This window comes from Bactrocera dorsalis, chromosome 4 (assembly GCF_023373825.1).
Source record: "Bactrocera dorsalis isolate Fly_Bdor chromosome 4, ASM2337382v1, whole genome shotgun sequence".
NCBI lineage: Eukaryota > Metazoa > Arthropoda > Insecta > Diptera > Tephritidae > Bactrocera > Bactrocera dorsalis.
Window position 1 is genome coordinate 41,028,496 of NC_064306.1, and position 23,187 is coordinate 41,051,682.

At 34.3% G+C, this 23,187-nt stretch overlaps 1 protein-coding gene across 3 annotated transcripts; it reads right to left on the minus strand.

Moving 5' to 3' along the window:
* Nucleotides 1–2,072: 2,072 nt before the first annotated feature.
* Nucleotides 2,073–21,795, minus strand: LOC105233807 (uncharacterized). 3 transcript variants are annotated; one of them, XM_049455499.1, is made up of 6 exons: nt 21,537–21,795; nt 5,078–5,364; nt 4,882–5,008; nt 4,166–4,309; nt 2,900–4,099; nt 2,073–2,801 (listed from the first exon to the last, which is right to left on the minus strand). In XM_049455499.1, exons 2-6 carry the CDS (start codon nt 5,354–5,356, stop codon nt 2,674–2,676), a joined length of 1,878 nt encoding a protein of 625 aa, XP_049311456.1. In that variant the 5' UTR covers nt 5,357–5,364; nt 21,537–21,795; the 3' UTR covers nt 2,073–2,673. The 3 variants fall into 3 exon arrangements, with proteins under 3 accessions (XP_049311456.1, XP_049311454.1, XP_049311455.1); XM_049455497.1 differs by having other exon boundaries at nt 5,078–5,428; XM_049455498.1 differs by having other exon boundaries at nt 5,078–5,475.
* Between the last annotated feature and the right edge of the window lie 1,392 nt (nt 21,796–23,187).

Genomic DNA, 23,187 nt, shown 5'->3' on the forward strand with positions numbered 1-23,187 from the left:
TTCCTATATTCTTTTCTAAATTATTTAAGAAAACTATAAGTTTTCTGGACTTCAAGGTAGAAAAAAAATCAATTTCTTTCATGGTTTGATAGATTATACGCTTAAAATAGACTACTAAAATTTTAATCGATATCTAAAAAAATATCCCTGGTCGAGCGAATACCCGGGGTGACCGAAGTACTTTTGCGTAGAACTCCTTTCTGCGTTGGCGGCCTTCGGCCTTCGAAAGTGTAGCCGCCCAGTTCAGTCAGTTTAACGCATTTTCCCTAAAAATAAAGTTTTTAAATTTCTTTAAGAGATTTTGCGGTGAGAAATGATCTGTTTACTATTTTTCTGCATACTGATCTGATCAAAAATCGATTTTTGGCAGGCCACAAAAAAATAACAATTTTGGGTAAAATTAAACGCAGTCAATTGTTATTTTTTGATTTCTCTTTTCGATACTGAGACATTAAGCTTCTCATAGCTTTTTCTTAGCTTTCATTCACGAAGAAGAGCAGAATCACCGCTGTAGTGTAAGACCTTTATTTTAACGACTTCGGCTATCGGTAATGAAAAAAAATTATTTTTTTTTCACGGTATAATCTTAAGATATACATAAATTCATCCTTAAAAATTTAAAGCAATGCATCTAATTCATATCAACAGCAGAACTAGTAATATTTTTTCCATCAGAGTGACCCTTAAGCTCTACTACCATGGTTTATGGAAATACACCCAGCATAGATCAACTACAGAATCCCTTGTTTCCACTTTTACATGTATAAGTTTCATAGGCCATGACTTTATACGAGTATATAGCATAGCGCTTGGGTTTCAATGCATACTGTTTGGGAGAGAAGTGGATTTTATACTCGTTCTAGTTTTTGAATACCTTAAGGGGTCAGGGGTAGTTGGAATTTCCAAAAAATTAATTTTTGCACTTTCGTTAAGTGTAATATCTTAAAAATATTCTCTGAAAATTTCACGTTGATACGATAATTAGTTTTTGTGTTATTCGACAAATAACAAAAAGAGCTCGGGCACTTCAAAGCAAAAAGGCAAACTTTAAACGCGTTTTTCTCAAAACTGTGTTTTTTGAACTGGTGACAACTGTAACTCTAAAACCGCTCAGTAGATTTTACTGAAATTTATACAGCTTTTATAAAAAATTAAATGCTGATCGAAGAATTTTTTTTTCAAAAATTTCGATTTTTAAAAATTAAAGTTTTTTTTCCCAAAAATTTAGAAAAAAATTTCCTTAGTCCGCCATTTTGTTAATTTTTGAAAAAAATAAAAAAATTCTTCGATCAGGCCCAGGATTATCTATTTATAAAACTAATTTTTTTTGTCCGATTGATTTTAGATGACTCTCCAAGGACTTATGGTTGTCACCGCTTGTACCATTTTTTGGAACTGGATGAACACAAACAACTAAAACTTTGAAAATTAAAATTTTTTTTTAAGTTTTCGTAACTTCAAGTCAATACATTCTAAAATAATGCCATATTACTACTTTTGTAAAATAACACGATTTAGTAGTAAAAAAAAAATACTGAAAGTTCTCATTTTTTCGTGCCTCTGACTACCTCTAACCCCTTAAATTTTCATAGATCTCAATACGAGCAACATAAAAATGTTATATTACGGAGTTGCCACCCGATTCTAATACAATGTTTTCAAAATATATATAAGTTAGAACATTGACAGTTTCCATATGAGTAAAGCACCTCAACTATATAGAGTTGCCAGACTTACCAGAGTTTATAAATAGTATCTTGATATTTTAAAAACTAGAAAAACTGAAACAATGCTTCTGTATAAGTACTAAAGAAGGCGAAAATATTTTTAAATCTGTCTCAAAAGCGTTGCCACTTGTTTAAAAATATATTTCAGATTGGGATTATAGAAATAGGTTACAGAGCAAATTTTACTATTGATTCGAAGAAGTTCTAAGAATTAAATTTAAATAATTTTTAATTCTAAAATGTCTATAAAAAGTTAACTTAGTTTTGCTTTTTGATTATTTTTGCTTAATTATTTATTTTAAATTTGAGAATAATAAAATAAAACAATAGTCCCAAGAGGGCAAATGGTTTTTCGTAATTTATTTAATTATGGAGAGTTTATTAACAAATTATTTACAGACTTAAATTAATTACATAACAATATTTCAATAATAACTAAGCGTCTTCGCAACTATATAAATACTATATACAATTGAACTAAAATAATAACACATAGATTTATACTATCATATAGCTGTTTATAACATTTTCTTAACTGAAAAATGTTTCATTAATAAACGGACATTAGCTAACATTTAAAAAATATAAATGTTTACAGGCTTATAACCGTGAATTTACGTATGTCAGTATACACATTTTTGGCACGAGCAAAGACACGAATACGAATACACGAGCTGAACCAAACCCTATATAAGAGAGTTGAACTTGGCCGAAGACACTTGTCTACAAATGATTCTCTAGCCATAAGGAAAGTTGTGGGTTTTCGCATGTACTTATTTACACAAATGTATGTATATATAAATGTATGTATTTACATAAAACCATATATCGTTTAAGATATTTCATGGATTTGTATACATTTTTATGAGCTAATGGATAACATTAATCGTGATAGGAACGATACAACAATGGCACTTAAATTTAAACATATTTTTGGGAATATTTTCTATGCTAGCATTGGCTTCTTCTTCTTATGCAAGAGATCTTCGATTATCCATAATGCGATCGCTACAATATTAAGACCATTGAGAACATGCAAAGTTACGCCATAATCGGTGGCGTCACGTATAAGACCTGAGGGTAAAAGATAAGAGAGAGTAACCGTGTTATATATAATTTAAATAATATGTTATTTGTTTTTTTTAGGTTTTCTAAAAATCAGTTAAACTCACCAACAACTGGTCCAAAGACCAGCGAGAAAATACCGGACATGAGCAATTGTAGACCCGCCGCGGCCGGTAAACGCTTCAATGGCACATAGCCGGGAATGATGAGAAGTGCAAAGATTGTGCGGAATGCCTTGAAAAGACCCAAAAAGCCAAAAGTCGCGATCAACCAATAGAACGAACGGCAGTATATGAGAAAGACGCGCCCCAAGCACATGCCCAAGATGCCGATAATGAAGAAATTCTTATTGCTCAAGGGTATTTTGGCGGTCAGCAATGGTGTGAGAAAACGCAGTATGACATCGCACACACCCAGGCAAGACATGGCGATCGCGATTTGTGTATTCGTGAATTTGAAATCGGAGAGAATGAAAGGCGTTAAGATGGCGAAATTGATTTCCACGAAGTTGATTATTGTCATGCCCATTGCCAAATTGACATATGTGAAATCGCGCAACAAATCCAAATCGAAGAAAATGATCACCTTTTGTAGGAATGGTAGTCTTTGGCGTGCCTCTTCTTCTTCATCTAGCATTTCCTCTAACGTCTTTTCGGGCGTTAAGTAATGTTCTTCCTTCTCCGAAAATTGTTGTGGCTGTTGCTTGTACGGCACGACCACTTGTCCCTCATCCAGATGCTCCAGTTTAGTGGGCAACGCCATATTCATATGCAAATGTTCGAGCTCATCCTCCTTAATACTCTCACTGGTCGAAAAGGAACGTTGTTTGCCTCTGCCAGCGCCAACGCTGCTTAAACGGCGTAGTTTCTGCATTTGCACGCTGTCACCAGTGCTGAGTCGATGCCGTTGGCTAAGCGTATTTATGGATGTGCGCGAACCGTACCAGCCGTCATTGGCGCGCGCCAAACTGTGTGTGTCGGGTTCGACAAATTGTTCTGGCTCTTCCTCTTCAAAATGCTGCGAGCCCGGGCGTAAGGACTCAGCGTCGCTTCTAACTTTTTTCACATGCCATTGTACGGGTTGGAAAATCAGTGAGGCGGCAAAGTTATGCAGCGAAAGTCCGGAGAAGATTAACACGGTGCCTTTGACGCCCACAGCTTGTGTGAGAAAAGTGGCGAGATGTGGCAACATAATTGGACCCATGCCGGCTACACCGAACTGATAAGAAGTGGCAGTGCGTCGTTTCACTTTGAAGAAAGTATTAACAGCCATCGAAGACGCCGATACCATGAGACCACGACCGAAGGCTAAATGACAAATGTGCTTATATAAAGTTAGGTTTTCGTGTTTTGGAACTAGTAGTAAAAACTTACCGTAGAAGAATGAGAAAGACATCAAAAAGAAAAGGAATGATTGCGCAAATACTGACAAAAACATGCCGATGAAGATGAGCGTTGAACCGCCGAATGCGACTTGGCGATATGTAAACCGTCTGAAGAGGGGTCCGTTGAGTAGACCTATAAATAAAAAGTACTTAGTATTGGAGATCATCAAGTCATCATAGACCCTCAGGATTTAAGAGAAATTCATTGTAATCCAAAATCTCTCCGAGACACTGCCCCCCGCCCCTAAAGCCTGTCCGGGACTGCTTATTGGTTATTTGCAGCTAACCCCTATATGTGAAGGTCTTCTACTATCCGCAGACTGTGATTCGTTCGGTTACATACAGCTCGGCACTCAACCGAGCGCAATGAAGAGGAATGTTGTAAAGATAACAAAATTGATCCAATATGTTCCCTTTGTTTACACAATTCAACCAGCTAAACCTTTCGCGGAGGCCAGTTGGTCAACGCAACTGGAATAACCTGGCTTCTTGCTCCACTATGACCTGATATCTTTCTAATGTTCTGGGAAACCAATAAGGAAGATTTCTAAAGAAGCAAGAAGCTAGTAACACTCAAAAAACTTTTAGATGAAGTCTTACTTGATTCAAAATTCCCTACATTAGACGAAAGTTTATATATCGTAAACTAGTACCCGCCCCTCCTTTCGATTCAAAATTATTTGCACGATAATAATAAAAACCAACCTGTTAATGCGGAAACGGCAATCTGTGTGTTGATAATCGTCGTCAACTGCGAACTGGTGATACCAATACCGTACATATAATCTCGGAAAATAATGCCAAATTGTTGGGCCAAGCCAAATGTCACCAACTACAAAGAGCACCCTTAAGTTAAATAAGTGCGAGAAAATATTTCAATTCAACCAAATGCTATACTTACCACAGCAACGCCGCTAGCGACGGTGACCAGCCAACCCCAGCCACCATCGGGCGCTACGAAATCATCACCCAGATCACTTTTGTCGCGACGCTTCTTTTTCGGTTTCTTCTGTTTCGTTGCATGGGCATCGGCAACTGGGGTATTATAGGTTTTATCAAAGGTGGACTTATCACCATTTATTGGTATTATTAACTTAGTCAGATGTGGCGAAGTGGATCGATCATGTATGTGACCATTGTGATTGTTATTATTTTCATTTATTGTCGTTTCTTGCGCCATCTTTGTTGCTGTTTGGGTTTTAAGACGGCTGATTATGTCCACTTGTCAGAGATTTCACTTATAAATTGCACACTATAGTCAATTTAAAACAAAACGGAAACGAAAACGAAAACGAAAAACTATGTCAACTTTTGGTTAAGATTAAATTTATCATTATTGCTGTTTGAAGTGAGCACTTGTGATCGAGCCACGCGTCACGGCCACCACTATTGAAAAACGAACACGAACGAGACGAAACACAAAATCTTTATCCGCGTCATAGTGTTAATAAATAACTTTGAAGTGTGAAGATAAGCGCAAATGAACTAATTTCGATTCAGTGGTGCTGAACTTAAAAAATACCCTTAATTTGGAATAACCGTTTTAATTTGAACCGCAATCATTGTAAAATTGAATTTTAAAATATTTATCAGTTGACTAAACCCTATTTTCTGCTTCTCCAAACAGGTCCAAATTATACAGCCTGGCAGGTAATCAATACTTTAAGCCAGTTAGGCTTGATAGAACCACACACAATTCTTTAGAGATACCAGATTGACGCCAAATTTCATAAACCTAATGAACCAAAATTGACTAGGCCATTATAGTGCCAATTAGAAGAAAAACATTGTAAAGGCGGAACCATATAAAAATTGGTTCAATACAAAAGCAAAAACAAAAACCAAACGTTAACTTTGGCTGCTCCCTTCACAAATACGAAAGATTTCTTACAAGAATTTCATTTCGATACTATTCTACACGATATAATGATTCGATCTAAATGAGCTTTCTCAAAGATTGCTCTATTGCTTTAGGCAATAACTCATGCCAAATTTCGTGAAGATATCTCGTATGACAGCTATATGATATACCCTATTCAGGGTATAATAATATTTAATAATTTTTTTTTAACGATTGTACTTAACCTAAAATCTCATTTATAATTATAATCTGTATAAAAGTTCACGGAATTGAAGGAAATTTTCTAAGCGCCATTCTCCTGGGAGTGACCATATGGCTCAAGCATTTCACGACTTCCGGTCTTAGACCAAGTATTCTCTGGGTAGCCAAAAAAAACAGCTGTTTGAAGGCGAGCTAAAGTGAAAAGGCGAAAATTCCCTTCACAGGGTTGTGCGCTGCGTTTAGGACGCGCCACATAAATAAACACCCCCAATGAAAAGAAGATAACAGCATCGGATGAGAGACCACCTCTTGATGACGACCACTGCAAACGCATTAAGGATTATGATTTAAAGACATGTACCTGGAATCTCCTCGTAGGAGTAAAAGCTGACATCCTCGCCGTCCAGTGCGATGGACGCGCAAGGACTGAGACGATTAGGTCCTTATAGCATTTACTACAGTGGCCAAATAAAAGAGCGCAAATCAGTATTGGATTGGTGGTGGTGGAGAGACACGGTGGGAGTTGCCCTTGCCACGTCGTCAAAATCGTGCTTGGCCGCCAGGGTGGGCAATGAAAGTTTATTCACTTCTTTGGAAATACCAAATGTAGAGGCATACAGATCCTTCGCCTGTACTTGGAGTCTCCAACTGGCGTCAAACTGTTGTAAACTCGGCTATAACCGCGTATGCGATGTCTACCCTAATTCCCAGTTTCTCATTGATCAAGGAACGAATATTATTAAAACGAGACACGTGGTACATGGATAGATAGTTTCATGTCCTATCTAGAGCCTTGGTTTATTACAAAGTTCGAAAAACAAACTTTGCCGACCACCCTTATCAGATTATGGATACTTTAAGAATCGAAAACAAATTGAAAAATGGTTCTCTTAATATCTGGTTAGCAGCCATCTGTCATCTAAGTTCCCATGAATTGGTCACTTTATAACCAGATCATGAAATGGCATTTGAAACTCGTCTTTCTTCGTCATCCTCTTGCCTACGATTTGGGCGACAAAAACAGTCCTCGTCTGTACATGGATATACGCGGCTCATAAGTTTACACACTTTGGTGTTCACAATGCAAGTTTTGTGAATTAGTTTTATTCACATTAATCAAACTATCTGCCGGTCAGCTAACGAAAACTTGATGAAAAAGTTCTTCTTCGTTCTGGACCACCTTCGACACCTTCAACTAATAAAAATATTAAAATGGTGAACGATATGCTTGAAAATCGTCGGACAAGTGTTTCAGAGATGGCATGAAATATCGACATATCACGCGTGTCCGTTCGAATAATTTTGGTGAATATTTTGGGTATGAAACACATCCTTGCTCGACTCATAACGATAAAGCTGATTTTTTTTTAAAGAGTATCGTAAACAGAGTATCGTAAACAGGGCGAATTCCGATCGCGTATTCATGGAGAGCATTATAACTGTCGATGAGATATGAGCTTATGAGTTTGACATGCAAACTAATCAACAATCATCGGAATGGAACTTATTTTTAAACGATCGATGAGATAAAACGAAATTCACGGAAGGAACTGAAGACCACACCAAAAATGTAAGAGTGTAAGAGTCTCTTAATATCTCTTTACTTCATTTTATCCATTCTATCTCTCTTTATCTCACCGGAACTCTTTTTATTACGAAAAATGTGAATTGTGACATTTAAAAAAAAAGGGGGAATTTAACGTGAAATTTCGTTTATGTAAGCAAAAATTCGTTTTTGATCAAATCAAAAAACTGGTAGGTCATTATGGGAAAAAATTCATACCGATTGAACCATTGGTATCCAGGTAATTACTGCACCAAATTTGAAAAACGTAGTGTTGAGAAAAACAGGTTTGAAGATAAACCAATGGGGTGGATTGAACTGATTAACTAAAAACATTCTATTTCAAAGCCTTATGATCAATTTGAAATTTAAGTATTTTATCGTAATCTAATTTTATAAAATTTCACTCTAGGTACTCGTAAGGGGCACTTGTGAAATCCATTGCGAGTTTTATGCTAAGCAAATGACTTTCAGTCTAATATGTTAATACTTCAACACTTTACGGTTAACTTAAAAATTACTGAAATTATAAAATCACTTATTACGGTAATTTAGTACTTTATACACTTCAATTACGACCTTTTTAACACATATTAACTTGTATACCTAGGTTCAGAAAGAAATTCCATGCAAACATGTCAGGCTAGTAACCCCCCGAGGCATTTTTTACTGATTAGCATCAAATCGGTGATAATTTTTTGTTCAACAAACAAGTCAGCATTGCCATTACATGCATACATATATAAATGTATATAAATAAGTATTTATTAAATAAGGCTAATATGAGTCACACCACAATTTAAGTATTGTCTAGCTGTAGTAGTTTTCTATTTATGTATAACAGTATATGTGAAAGTTTGAAAAATAATTACGAGATGATGAAATTGCTATTTATCGTAGAATCGTACGAGTATGGGGAACCCAATGGGCTTAAGACCATTTCACTATCAACAGATAATTATCGATATCGCTTTATATACAAAGCAATGTACTTGTACATACATACATACATATGTTTAACACATGCAACTGTTGTGGTAATAATTGTGCGAATATGTCCAATAAATCAATGTCAAATTAAAATCCAGCCTTTTCAGAATGAAATTGCTATAAATTAGAATGCCTTACCCCTTTTGTCATAATGCGCCAAAAAAATTGGTCAGCAGACATTTATGTAAGCAAATGAGGAGTACCGTGAGGCGACTATTTGAACAATTTAGTTGTGTGACATGGAAAAAGCGTGACTTCGTTTAAAAATGATAACCGGAGGCATATTTCTATATACATAGGTACAGTATTTATTTATACAATGGACGGGCAACAAGGCCTTCAGTGTGATATCTATATCGTATATTATATGCAAATCATTTATATAATATCATATACTATATAATATATAGTATATAGATAATATAATAATGTGATAAAGAAGTGTTGAGGCAGAGCTCCATAACTATCATATTTAAACTTATTCAGTTGAAATTGATTGAATTCGTAGTACCAAACAGATTGGACAGCTTTTATGAGGGAACTTCTTCAAACGATTAGTCTCTAAATTGCGCAGTGATCGGACAATTGGGTCGTGAGATATAACGAGTGACCCAAGTAAAGGTTCTTTTTCAATAACCTGTTTTTGAGAGATCACGCGGGAGTCGTCAAGCTGCCATGTTATTCTTATTCAGTATTGTTTACTAATGGGCGAACCATTCGCAGCACCATTACCATTCATTACAGGATAATATTAAAATGTTTGTCCGGAAAGTAATAAGACGGAGTCGATTTAAAAAAATTTATTGAACCAATCGTTATAATTCCTTAAAAACTTTCAAAAGCGCCAGCGCGATTTCCAAAGCTTTGAAGGCGTCACGAAAAGCATTATCCGGAATAGCCTTGAGAACCGAGGTGCATGCAGCTTGGATTTCCTCTATCGTCTCAAAATGCAAGGAAGCAAAAAAAGTCTAGGGCGGCCACATTTGGGCTGTAGGGCGGCTGCGGAAGCCTTGGGAAACCGGCCTTGGTTAGGTAGCTGTTCACAAGAAAGGCGGTGTGAGCTGGGACGTTGTCGTGATGCAACATCCAATCGGCTGCCAGATTCCTTGTCGAACCCGATTAACCATTCGTTTGAGTCTCTTGAGGACTTCCAAGTAAAGCTTGGCGTTGACGGTTTGTCCAGGAGGAACAAATTTATGGTGGACGATGCCTTTGATGTCAAAAAAGACATCGTTTTCACTTTGGATTTGCTCACTCATCAGCCGCTCGTTCGTTAGATAGGAACGCCCTCTAGCGAAGCCAGTAGGCACGCTCTGAAGTACAGTCACGGCGGAAGAAAATCATGTATAGACCTTTCCAAACGGCATCACTTCGCTCTATGGGCTGTTGAACAGTTCCAAGAAAATCCCACGTTTACGAGCCAAATTTTGCTCAGTGATGGGGGCCATTTCTGGAGAATACAAACAAACAAAATTTCCGCATTTGGGTTGAAGACCAACCTAAAGATATTCAAGGAATCATCGGTCCATATTTCTTCTAAAATTATGGCGGTGAGAACGTAACCGTCAACAGCGACCCTTATTGCGTCTTGATAACCAACTATTTGTTACCTGAAATTGAAGCTCGTGTACTCGACGGCGACATTTGGTTTCAACAAGACGGCGCCACTTTATCAATCAATGGATTTGTTGGGAGAACACTTCGCTGAGCAGATAATTTCACGTTTTGGGCCATTCGATTGGCCACTATGTAAAGTCTAAACCTTATGCGGACCATCCCGCATTAATTCATGCCAAAGAATGTTTTTTCGAATAATAACAGCTATTCCCCAATAAATTTGAAATTTATATGTTTTTTTTTCTTTAAAAAAAAGTAGGACACCTCGAATTAGATCACCCTTTATTCACCAACACTTCATTCAACCTTCGGTAACTTCAATTCTAAAAGCCACAAATTAGTTAAACCACTCTCGTATGCAACTATTATGTGTTCAAGTACAGACAGAGTAGATAAAGTATTAGTAATAATTTTAGAAACAATTTTCACTATCCCTATTTGACTATGCAAAAAGCTTGCAAACAAAGAAATTATGACACTTTCAAGCTCGATTTAGTTCGATGAAATAGACGCGTGTTGCCATGACTAACACCTTGTTAATCGCTTCTATAAATAATTTTGTAAACTCCTAGGGTCATAAGACCGCTTTTAACTTAGTATTACTAAGTCGGCTAAAAGTTAAATACATACCTATATACTATATACATACATATACGTACATATATTTGTAATCTATATACATAGATATATTGATATTTCGCTATATCACGTAATTGCTGGAAAAATTCCGAGTTAGCGCTGCTAATTATGTTACCAGCACCGAAGTTGTCTGACAAAATATCACGACTTAATTTGTTTTGTGAATAAGGATCGCTGATTGTTTGTGCACATATTAACTGTACAAATGCTTCATTGTGCGTATTGGAAATTTTAAGGTGTACAAATTTATTTTACATGTTAACAAATATTTTTTCTGAACAAATTTCGTTGACATTTTGGCGGTTCCGCTTTTTTGTTTGCATATCTAGATACTTATCTGTATGTAATTACTACTTCTCTTTTTGTAGAACGTAGTTGCGGTAAACAAAAAAATAAGTCCATTTTTGCCTGTATTTATATGTAACAACGGCAAATCATATGTGCACAGTGTGTCAGTTCATAATAAAATTAAAATAATTTTTGGCACTGAATTTGATGCATGACTACGCCCATAAAAATATGTTTTTCATATAATCCTATAAATGTGAAATCAATTTAACAGCGTAGCTTTAACTTGAGTTCCATTGAAATACCTAATACCTCAGGAATACTAACTGGTGGCGATACGCGCCCGCAAGATGGGGCTGACAGATCGAGAAGACTGCATGAAATGTCTAGAGCAGGGCACCAGGGAAACAATTCAATCTCTTATGCACCTGTCCCGCATTGACAAGATTACGTTGTAGGCATTTGGGGTCCCCATTGTATGATACACTGAGGGAGATGTTGATATTGAAGCCGCAGAGTCTGTTAAAATTCGCGTCCAGCGCAGGCATCCTCTTGGACTTAGCAATGACTGACTGACTGACTGAAGTACTTTCGCGTAGTACTCCTTTCTGGCTTATTGGCGTACCATATTAAAATCTGGTATTGACATCCACCTTTTATGTATCGAAATACAAAAAAAAAAAAACGACTTTATATTGTCCTTCTGAGCCAAAATAAAATAGAACTACCTCTTTATTCTCAGGAAGGTTAATTTAAAAGTAAGGATTATTACTGTACATGGTCGTATTGACGTCCACACATTAAGGTTAAAAATCTTTCTGCATCCCATTTTCAGAAGTCGGCAGACAAGGTAAAACATTTCAACGACATTTTAGCTGATTATAATAATTTCAAGAGCGATCTTCTCTTGGAATCAGCTATACTCTAACTTAATTTAACCTATACTAAATATGTGTTATCTGAGTATATTTATTATGCGGCCATATACCGAACGGTTCAAAAACTGCACTATGTTCGCGAAACTTTCCTTTTAAATTCCAACGACGCTTAGCTTTCATATAACACTATTATGAAGTTCAACGGATTATTGCATTTTCCAATATGAAATATTAAAAGAAAAAAATTAATGGAACCAGACGATTTCTTGTCAAAACCCCACACAGCGCCCTTAGAGTGGAATTTGTACCAATAATAATTGTATACTTTACGCATTACGAAGCGGCCCATAGTACAGTATCCCGACCTTATACGTATTCGTCTCTATCTCACATAATATTAGGTATCGTTGCAACTAGATTTGCCGAATTATGATAAATACTCTGATTTCCGTTAGTAAAAAATTATGACAAAATCTTTTAAGGCTTTCCTGAAAGTATTTCCCTGGCATTCGATTGAAAGTGGGCTACGAAGACATCAGCATCAAGGCCAACGCGTGGATCACACAATAAAATCGGTAAATGCAATAAAATACGAGATTATGAGAAGAAAAACATTGTAGGAGACGAAGTTCAAATAAGGTAAATGATAAGAAACCTGCTTTGCGGACCAATTTCACAATTCCAATTATAACAAAATGTTTTCAGTGAGTGTATTTCGGCTATTTCTGAACTTAATCCACCAATATGCAAACTGACTGGTTTGCCGGAGCCGGAAACTCCTGAACCACTGATTCGTGACTGTTCAACATGCTGACGAAGCAGGATCAAGGCTCTGGTTCTACATTTCCATCTAGGGACCATATTGCTTCAATGGTCCCAGCGGTAGCTTGAAATTTATCACATTGCTGAGCTTTTGTGAGTCTCTATAACCTTAGGTCACGTTACAAGACTCAATTCATTTCGAATCCATTCATAATACTTTTATGAGAGAGAGGAAATAATTCGACTACATTTTAAACATTCTAAGTTTAAAGTAATGAATTAGTTAGGCAATAATTTTAACAGCCGTTATATTTCATAGATATATCCAGAAGAAGTTAAAGCCAACGATTAAACGTGATATTGTCCTGTTCAAAGCACATTCCAAGGGCCACAAACAAATTCTTTGTAAGAGAGGCGCCTGCGTATTTCTAGCTTATACTGTATACAAAAACAAATATTATTACTAATATATATACTCTGCATACTGCACTAGATGATGATGCGCATACGTGTTTTTCCACTTTATAAAAACACTTAAAAAATGACTACCGCATATAGTGATTCCCAACCTTGATATGATGAGTCTTAATACTATAATAATTAATATTGCACTTAGTGACTGGAAAAATTGTAACTAAGTAGAAAGGGTATTAGTTCAAACGATGTAAATAATACGATGATAAGCGCCGATTTTACTTTTCTTATCAATTGCACACTTGATGTAAATATTTTGAACATTTATTATTATTGATATTTTTTATTGAAAAATAAAAGTTTTTAACAAATAACAGAAACTATTCAACGAAAGTTGAGTTGAACAGCGAACCCTAATCTTAATTCAGTGAAAACAAGCAACTAATAAACAATAACATTAGACGAAACCTACTCACTTGGCTGTGAGTACATACAGTTGACTTGACACATAACTGATTTGAAAGAGTTCACTTGTCAAAATATTTGCATACGAGCGCTTATAAGCTGAATTGGCGCACTGTATCTGGGGTGGCAGTGTAAACGTAATGGAACGATAAGGTGATAACGGGTGATCCAAATAAATGTATGTTTTTCGGTAGCCTTCTGAACCTTCCCAAGCGACATCGATTTAGAGCCAAATATTGTTCAGCGATGAGGTGCGTTTCAGCCTGAATGGGTATGTAAAAAAGCAAACTTTGGGACGAAGAGCAATCTGAAGAGATTCAAAAGCTGCCATTTCATCCAGAAAAAACAACGGTTTGGTTTGGTTTGTGGGCTGGCGGAATCATCGGTCCATATTTCTTCAAAAATTATGCTCGTGAGAACGTAACCGTCAATGCCGGCCGTTATAGCGCCATGATAACCGACCAATTGATACCTGAAATTGAAGCTCGTGTTCTCGGCGACATTTGGTTTCAACAATACAGCGCGCCTTCCAACACATCGCATCAATCAATGGATTTACTGAGAGATCACTTCCGTGAGCAGATAATTTCATGTTTTAGGCCGGTCGATTGGCCACCAAAATCGTGTAATATCACACCGTTAGACGTTTTCCTATGGGGATATGTAAAGTCTGAAGTCTATGCGGACAATTCCCCTTTGATTCAGGCCTTGAAGCAGGACATCACGCGAGTCATTCGCCAGTTACTAATTGAACTGCTCTAACGAGTCATCGAAAATAGGAGTCAACAGATGGACCCTCTGACACGTAGCCGCCGTCAACATTTAAAAGTGATAGTCTTTAAAAAAAATAAATGCCAAAGAATGTTCTTTTGAATGGTAACAAAAAAGTAAGGAACCTCAAAATGGATCACCTTTTATAATGGAACGATAAGCTGATATAACCGGTTATTTGTTGGTTATGGTGAAAGTCAGAACTTCCATTAGAAATTTTTTCATACGGGTCACATTGTTAGTTATAGTTATTGTATTATACACATGTGCGCATATATAGTAACATCCAATGCGAAAAATCTAATGATTTGATAGCAAGAAAAGGAGAAAATATACTTGATAAGATACCCATGCTTTGAGAAGCGGTCCAGAGTATGAGGGGCCCCATGACAGCTTTGTTTTATAGCAATATATATCGCAAAAATTTATTTTCTGAGTGAATTTGTATTGAGATCTGAAGTGTCTAAACAAATATTTGGACTTTTTGAAACATTTTAAGTACTCGTATTGTATACCAATGTTATAAGAATACAAAGAGATAATTTGTAGGAATTATTTTCTTGGCGTCCCCTTTATAGGATGAGTACATACATATGTAAAGGCATGTTTTGGGAATGAAACAATTTTTGAACTTTGTGTTATAATATTGTACATACAATCATTTATAAACTTCATTATTATTTTCAAAATTGAACGACTAACGTAGAAGAAAAAGCCGTGTTCGATTGGCCACTTCTCAACTCACTTTCAGTTCGCTTCTCTTAAAATTTGCATATACAAGTAACAATAAAGTTATCCAGTAGACCAGAAGAGGGTAAGGTATCAACACAGCCTCTTTAGACTGAATAACAGTTACCTATTTATATGATTTATATTAGTTGTTTGATGAAACCACTACTCTCCAAGGTTTGACGAGTAGAAGACAGCGAAATGAGCATACCATCGATTTTATTATTTTTTTTTTACTTCATGGGTTCTTTGCAAAAAACATGTAAACCGGTATTCGGGAATTTTAGGTATTAGGTGATAAGATATGGTGCTTTTAATATAACCTGACCTGAATGGAAGTGTAAACGTTAGCCTGAACCTAAAAACTTGCCTTTTCAAAAGTCTCGAATCAAGACACTGTTAATTACTTTTTATGATTCGAAGAATATTGTTCACAAAGCAGTTTCTTCCAGAAGGTCGAACTGTTAATGGAGAATACTATTTAGGTGTTTTATATCGTTTGTATAAAATAATTGTTCATGTTAGACCTAAAAATCTGGCATAGATGTTTGAAGTTCGAAATCGGTTAACAGGTTTCAAAGGTTTTATTAACCATAGGTTAGGCAGCATAGTACAGGTCAACGGGCTAAAAATTTGTTAAAGGTTTTTTTAACCATAGGTTATGCATTTACAAAGTTAATGTTCAGAGAGGAGCTTGTTATAAACGAATATATACATAGACCGAAGATAATTCGGGGTGACCATAAAATGAAGCCGATCGAGATAATCAACATCCTACGTCACATATCCTATTGGACATATCTAAAACAAAATTCAAATGAAAGACGCTAAAAACAAATATGACACGTTCTTGCTGTTGGAAAGGAATTCAATAAAAATGAAAGGCAAAGCCAAAACTAAGACATATTTCGAACCAAAATCGCATTAGAACAATTCTATCTAAAATTGGAATGTCACCAAGTATAGCTTGGTATATTGTTATCATTTATTTATCTTCAAAACAATAATAACTGTTTAGACTGCTTAGGCCAAATATTTACAGTAAATGTATTGTCAAGATAAGAATCTCTTTCCGCTTTTTATAAAGAGCGCTTAAGGTCTCAGCAGAATGGTGTTACATGAGCTACTTATCTATGACATTGAACTCACACGCATGTGCACCATATAGAAAAGCTCCACAAGCCAGCTGTCTGTCAAGCAAGTCAATAAGCCCCTCCTGAAGGAATTTCCCTGGCATACGATCGAAAGTGGGCTACGAAGTCTTCAGTATCAAGGCCAACGCGTGGATCACATAATAAAATCAGCAAATGCAATTAAAATGCAAGATTATGAGAAGAAAACAATTCGAGGAGACGAAGTTCAAATACGGTAAATGATAAGAAACCTGCTATGCAGACCAGACCAATCAGCGAAGTATGCCAAGAATAAAACAAAAATGTTGCATACAAATGTATTTTTGCATGTGTGTGTGTGTGTGTGCGTTTATAAACAATAAGTGAGCTGTAAACAATGTTAACAATGTCGTGGAAAGAAAAACAACAATGTTAACAACCGAATAGTTATTTGATTTGTTATCAGCAAATAAAAAGGAAAGAAATAAAAACAAAGCAAAAGTTAAATCAGCGACGTTGAAAGTGGAAAGAACACCTGTGTTTTTGTTTTAATCTGTTTTTTTTTTTATACCCTTAACAGAATAATGCTGCTGGCGATTTAAGATGTCCCAAACACCTTCAACAGCTCGAAAAAAGCTTTAAACCAACGACTAGCTCAGACCTGTGGTGCCGAGCTACCTTAGAGACAGAAAAATGCTGTACCAAACTAGAGAGGGAGCACGACAGATAGCGGTCACGTCAAGAGCAGGATAAGAACTAATTCTAGTTGCGTAAGATTGGTCGCAGGCTACCTTCCTAGGCACAATTCCAGCATACCGTAGGAAAAGCAGCGAAGATCACCTCCCAACTGAGCAAACTTATGGCCAACATACCGGGCCGCAGCAAAGAAAAGAGAAAGCTTTTAATGTCGACGACAATCAGCGACCTATTATACGGAGCTGAGGTTAGGGCAGATGTGCTTAAAAAGGAAAACTGGCGTAAAGTAGTGGCTAGAATGCACTGCACTGCAGGATTTTGAGTTGTATCAATCTCCAGAACAGCGTCAGCGTTACCATTACCGCTCATCTCCAATTGACCTTCTAGAATATGAAAGGAAAAAGCTGTGGGAGCTGAGGAAAATATCCGATAATAGCAAGAGCGCAATAGAACAAATAAAGAAAGATACAATAAGAACATGGCAACAAAGATGGTAGAATGAATGTTCCGGCAGTTGGACAGCCAGACTAATAAAAGAACTAGACTTATGAACAAGTCATAAAGGCGATTTTTACACAACCCAGCGGTTATCCGATCACGGATACTTCAAAAAGCATCTCCGCAGAAGACCTGGTTGGCCCAATAGCCGCTGACAATTTAATCAGCGTCATGCTGGAGAGTGAAATAGACTGAAGGATTATCAATAAATTAGCAGTAATATTGCTTGGCAGCAAAAATCTCTCAATGAGAAAAAATGGAACGCCACACTGATCGATCGTAATCAGGATAAAGATCTTCTTATACCCTTTTATGCCATATAAAATTATTATAAAGGGTATTATAGTTTCGGTATGTGTGCATTTATTGGGCGCTCGTCGCGGTTTTTATTGTTGTAATATTTTATTTTTGTTTTTAATATTCATTTTTTAGAGCATAGACATACAGACTGCAACCACTCTGATAAAATTTCAAGGGGATAATGCCGAGCAGAAAACTACCGCGAGGCAACTATTAAGTTCCAAGCGGCGCTGAGCACTTGAAGTGTGTATGGTGGTATTTACGGACGATATAAAACTAATATAGCGCTTATAGTTTCAGATTGCGAACAACGATGGTTATCGAGTGGGCGGTGTGTAGGCGATTATCGCTCTTGTAAATATATTCACAGACACACACAAATGTATAAAAAAATATGAAATAAACGCACATGATCGTAAAGCTTTGGCAGCGCGCCGCTTAATTAGATATTAATTAGCTGGTGGCAAACGTGTAAGGCGCCAAAAAATTGAACAACGGAAGTGCAAAGTGCTGTGTTGTAAAGCCACAATTATAATCTTTTTTTGAAGATACAAAATCACATTGAAATCACATTTATTTGCTATATGATAATTACGCGTATTTGTTTTACTGATTTCACTTTTCTTGCGTATCTTTACACCTGTGTGAAATTCCACACGGCAAATCATAATTTATTAGTCTGGCTAATGGGCTGATTAGCATTATTATACATGTTAGAAGTATTATAAGCACATGTTTATGTGTGCGGTGGTTATGTGGGTTCTTTATTCAATGCTTGCGTCCATGTGCTGATGGATCATTCATTAAGACCCGCCAAAGGGCTATGAGGCGCGCACAAAGCGAAATGCGCCAAATTGGATATGTCACTTGATCGATCGGTGCCAACATAAATGCCAAAATGCTTAAACGTTATTGCGTATGACATTACGTGTATATACTGTTATGTATCACCGCATGTAAATCTGTTGTTCGCGAGTTTGATAATGAAAGTGTCAAAGCTTATGACGAGTTACTGTCATATGTTAAATAGCCTTGACTTGTTGGTTTGATTGAGTTTAGAACTATTTCACAAGTATTTATTATTAAAGTAATTAGCGAATTAAAATTATTATATAAAATGGTATGAAATTCAAATTTAGCTAATAGCAATAAATAGCCAATTTTTTACGCTTGCTTAGGGGATTTTTAATTTAAAAAAATTCTAATGACAATGACTTTCATTAGTTTTATTTTTTATTTGTTTCTTTATCTAAATTTTCAATATTTCGTTTATTTTTATAATTTTGGTACCAAAATAATAGCTACTTGCTTCGAAAATTATATTGTGAAACTAAACTGTCGACCATTTGAAATATTAGCCGAAACCAAAAAAAAAAAAACAAAATTCGTAGAAGGAAGTAAAGGTCATCTTATTTATTTATTTATTCATATAATATATATATTTTTTTAAGTATTTTCAGTAATTTATTAATTACTTAATTAATTTTTTTTATTAAATTAATTCTAGTAAAGAAACCATTTATTAGATTCATATTATTAACTGTTTTAGTTGTTTAAAAATATATAAAAATTTATATTTTTGATAAAATCTTTTAATATGCAAAAACTGTCATTATTTTAATTTCATATAATATATATTAAGTTACATAATTTTTTTTTATTCAATTGCATATATAATGTTTTTTTCCAGCTATTGTTTTTTGTAATTTATTATTTTGTTTTAATCACATTAATTTTTTATAGTAACCATTTATAAAATTAGATTTAGATTATTAATTGTTTTGATGAAGAAAAAAGTGTTATTTATTAATAGAATTTTTGATATGAAAAAAATTAATTTTTATATTTCAAATAATTTACATAGATATATTTAATAACATATTTTTTTTATTATAAAAAATTTGTTTATTCATCTAAATAGAGAAAATAAATTTTTCTAACTAATATTTCCCGTCATTTTATTTATTTTAAAATAAATATTTTTTTATTAAAAAAAACAATTTTTAAAATTTCGATTATTAATTGTTTTTAGTAAAAAATATAAAAATTGTTTTTTTACATAAATATAAAAACTGCCATTTTTTAATTTTGCATGTTTTTAATAAAAATTTTTAATATTCAAAGCATGACCATATCATTTTCTTTATTTATTTATTTTTATTACAATATTGTCTTCAGTTGCATTACTTGCATTAATATTCAATTATAAGACTTTGTTCCTTAAAAATTTAATTTTTTAATTTTTATTAATATAATATATTTTATTTATTTTATTTTTAATTAAATTATTTCAAAAGCATAACGATTTATGAATTTCATTTATATATATTTTATTTTATTTACATATATGCATACTTATGTTTTATATTTGGCTAATTTTGTTGAATTTTTATTAAGTATTATTAGCTTTTTATTTATTTTTATTTCTTTTCGTTTTTTATTTTATTTTAGTTTTGCCTAATTTATTTTTTTTTGGTTAATTTAGAATAATTTTTGTTTAATTACATAACTTATTTATTCATATATAAGATTTTTTTTAGATTTTTTTACATATTATTATTATTATTTTTATTTTCTGTAATATTATTATGTATTTTATTGCTTGTTTTTTTTTTGAGTAAGTTTTTTTTTACCAAGGCAAATATTTTTAATTTTATTTTATTAATAATTGGAAAGTTTATTTATCTTTATGAGTTTTTTTCTGATTTTTTTATATCATTATTTATTTATATTACTTTTGTTTAAATTTTAGTCAATTTTTGTATAATTATACAGTTATATAATTTATTTTCAACTTGTTTTAAGGTATTCATTTAATCTTTTATATAAGTAGAAATATGCAGATTTTATATAGTAATTTACTTTAAATTTATGTTTTCTATTTATTTTATTGAGTTTTTAATTTTCCATTTTTATTGCAGCCTACGTTATTGTTTTCATTCCTTGATGTTGCATTGCTTTTAACCTTTAACCTTGTTACAAATAATTTTCGTAACTTTATATTAAATTTATTTAATTGTAATTATTATTTATTTATTATGTATTCCATGTATATACAAATATTATTTTTTCATTACTAATAATATTATTTCATACGCTTTATTTTTTTTTATTTAATTTAATTATTTTTTATTTTAATTTTTTTCTTTTAGTTTTTATTTTACTCCACCTTCCTTCAAATTTCAATTACGTTTCAATAAATTGCACTCGTTTAATTTCGTTTTTTATTTAAATAAATGCAACTTTCCGCCAACTGAACGAATTTCAAGAACATTTTCTTAATTTTTTGCGACCTTTATACATAATAATTATTATTTCTTCATTTCTTCACATTAATATTCACGTCCGCAATGCGACTGCCCTTATCAGTTGAATTATTCAGTTGATTGCATTCCATTTTTTTCTAATTTTATTTTAATTATGACATTTAATATACGCGTCACACTAAACAACGATCACCACACACTGCTCAACAGCAACAATAACAACAATTATTTGCATAATATAATAAATCCATAAGCGATTTTGTCTCAATGTTATAGAGTGTTATCGTTTAGTTATAAGTAAGTAATTACATTTTCTGTCTGCTATCCATGCACAGCTCTATTTCAAAACGCGCGCCTACAAAATGTTTTATGCTCGACAATTATCTCAGCTTTTTTGAGCTTAATTCGTTTCTCAACTCGTCGTCAATACGCAGCACGGCTCAAATTTCCGTCAGGCTTCTGTCGCCACCTAAGGGTTCCAAAATTATAAGCACGTATGCGTGTGTGTGTTCACAACGACAAAACAACAACTTAACAGCTCCGCCGCTCGGTAGCAACTGAACGCTTTTAGCGCCAGAAGCGTTCGCACAACAGTTCGTCAGCCCGATCCGCCCCGCCCCTCCAACACACCCAGCCCGGTGTGGTATAGTATAGATTGTGCAGTATTTAGCATTGATAAAGCATGGTCATTATCAATTTTTCATTACCAAAATAAAAACAAGTGTAAGGTGGCAATGTTATCAGTTCGCGATGGGTGCGTGTGTGTGTGTGTTGCGTTTACCTGAATTCACTCGCAGCGTTCTCACCCCCACTTGCCGCTGGTGTTAGCTAACAAGGCTTGAAGGGCTTGTGCCAACTCATTCACTTAAATAAATAAAGTAAATAAAAAAAATAATCAAAAATAAATAAATAATAAAACATTAAAAAGTTAATATTGACCAAATGCATTTCAAAACACATTAACGGCTTATTATTCTAAAAATATTAATTCTGGATATCAGAGCGGCAAAATGTGCGATTCGCATTACTTATCGAGAGAGTGCGTGCAGCGAGGTCTTAAAATAAGTCTCTAACACTTCAGAACGTAAACGCGCGCCACGATGCGCGAAAAAGCGCGAGATTACTTAATATTTACACACATGCATATTTAGCGACGTCTGCCAATCGAATATATGAATGTATGAAAACAAACACCGGCTGACAACCTTACATACGAAAATACACACAGTATAAATTGCAAATATACAGACCATTTAGTATTTTCGCTTTTATAAAAATGAAGTTTTTTAAATAAAATTTTTTATAAAAACGAAAATCCCAAATCATATTGTCAGTGGTTTGCTGAACTAAAGCGTCTAATTTAAAAAATTTTTTCCGGAAAAAAATAAAAATTAAGATATTTAAAGCAAAAAACGTTGCTCACATTTTTGACTGTAAGTGCTCTCATTGGAGCAATCTGACGTAAAAAAAAAATTTCCTAGAAATTTTTCAACTTTAGATACGGTCTATAGAAAGCACACTAAAGTGGAGATTTTAAGAAAAAAATATATTTTTTTTTTGTTTTGTTGTTTTAGGTTGGTACTCAAGTCCCTAACTAACTCGAATATTTATTATTTTTGACTGATGCTTTGTTTGGACGCGTTTTGGTTCGTCTTCAATTTTTGCCTATTCCAAAAAATGGCTTAAAAAAATTTGTATAAAATTGTGTGTGAAAAACAAAATTAAGGTCGCAAATGCATTTCGAATTTAGACACAAAATCGACGTTTATCGATGGTTCAAAATGTTCTCAGGGGGTCAAGAAAATGTGAACGACAATTTTTAACCAATAATTTGAGTATGACCCAAGTCGCCGCGAAGTTTATGCCAAGATTACTTAAGAGATACAAAAATCGCGATGATTTTTATACAAACCTCTTATACAGGACTGTTAAAAAAAAAACTACAAAAAATTAATATTTT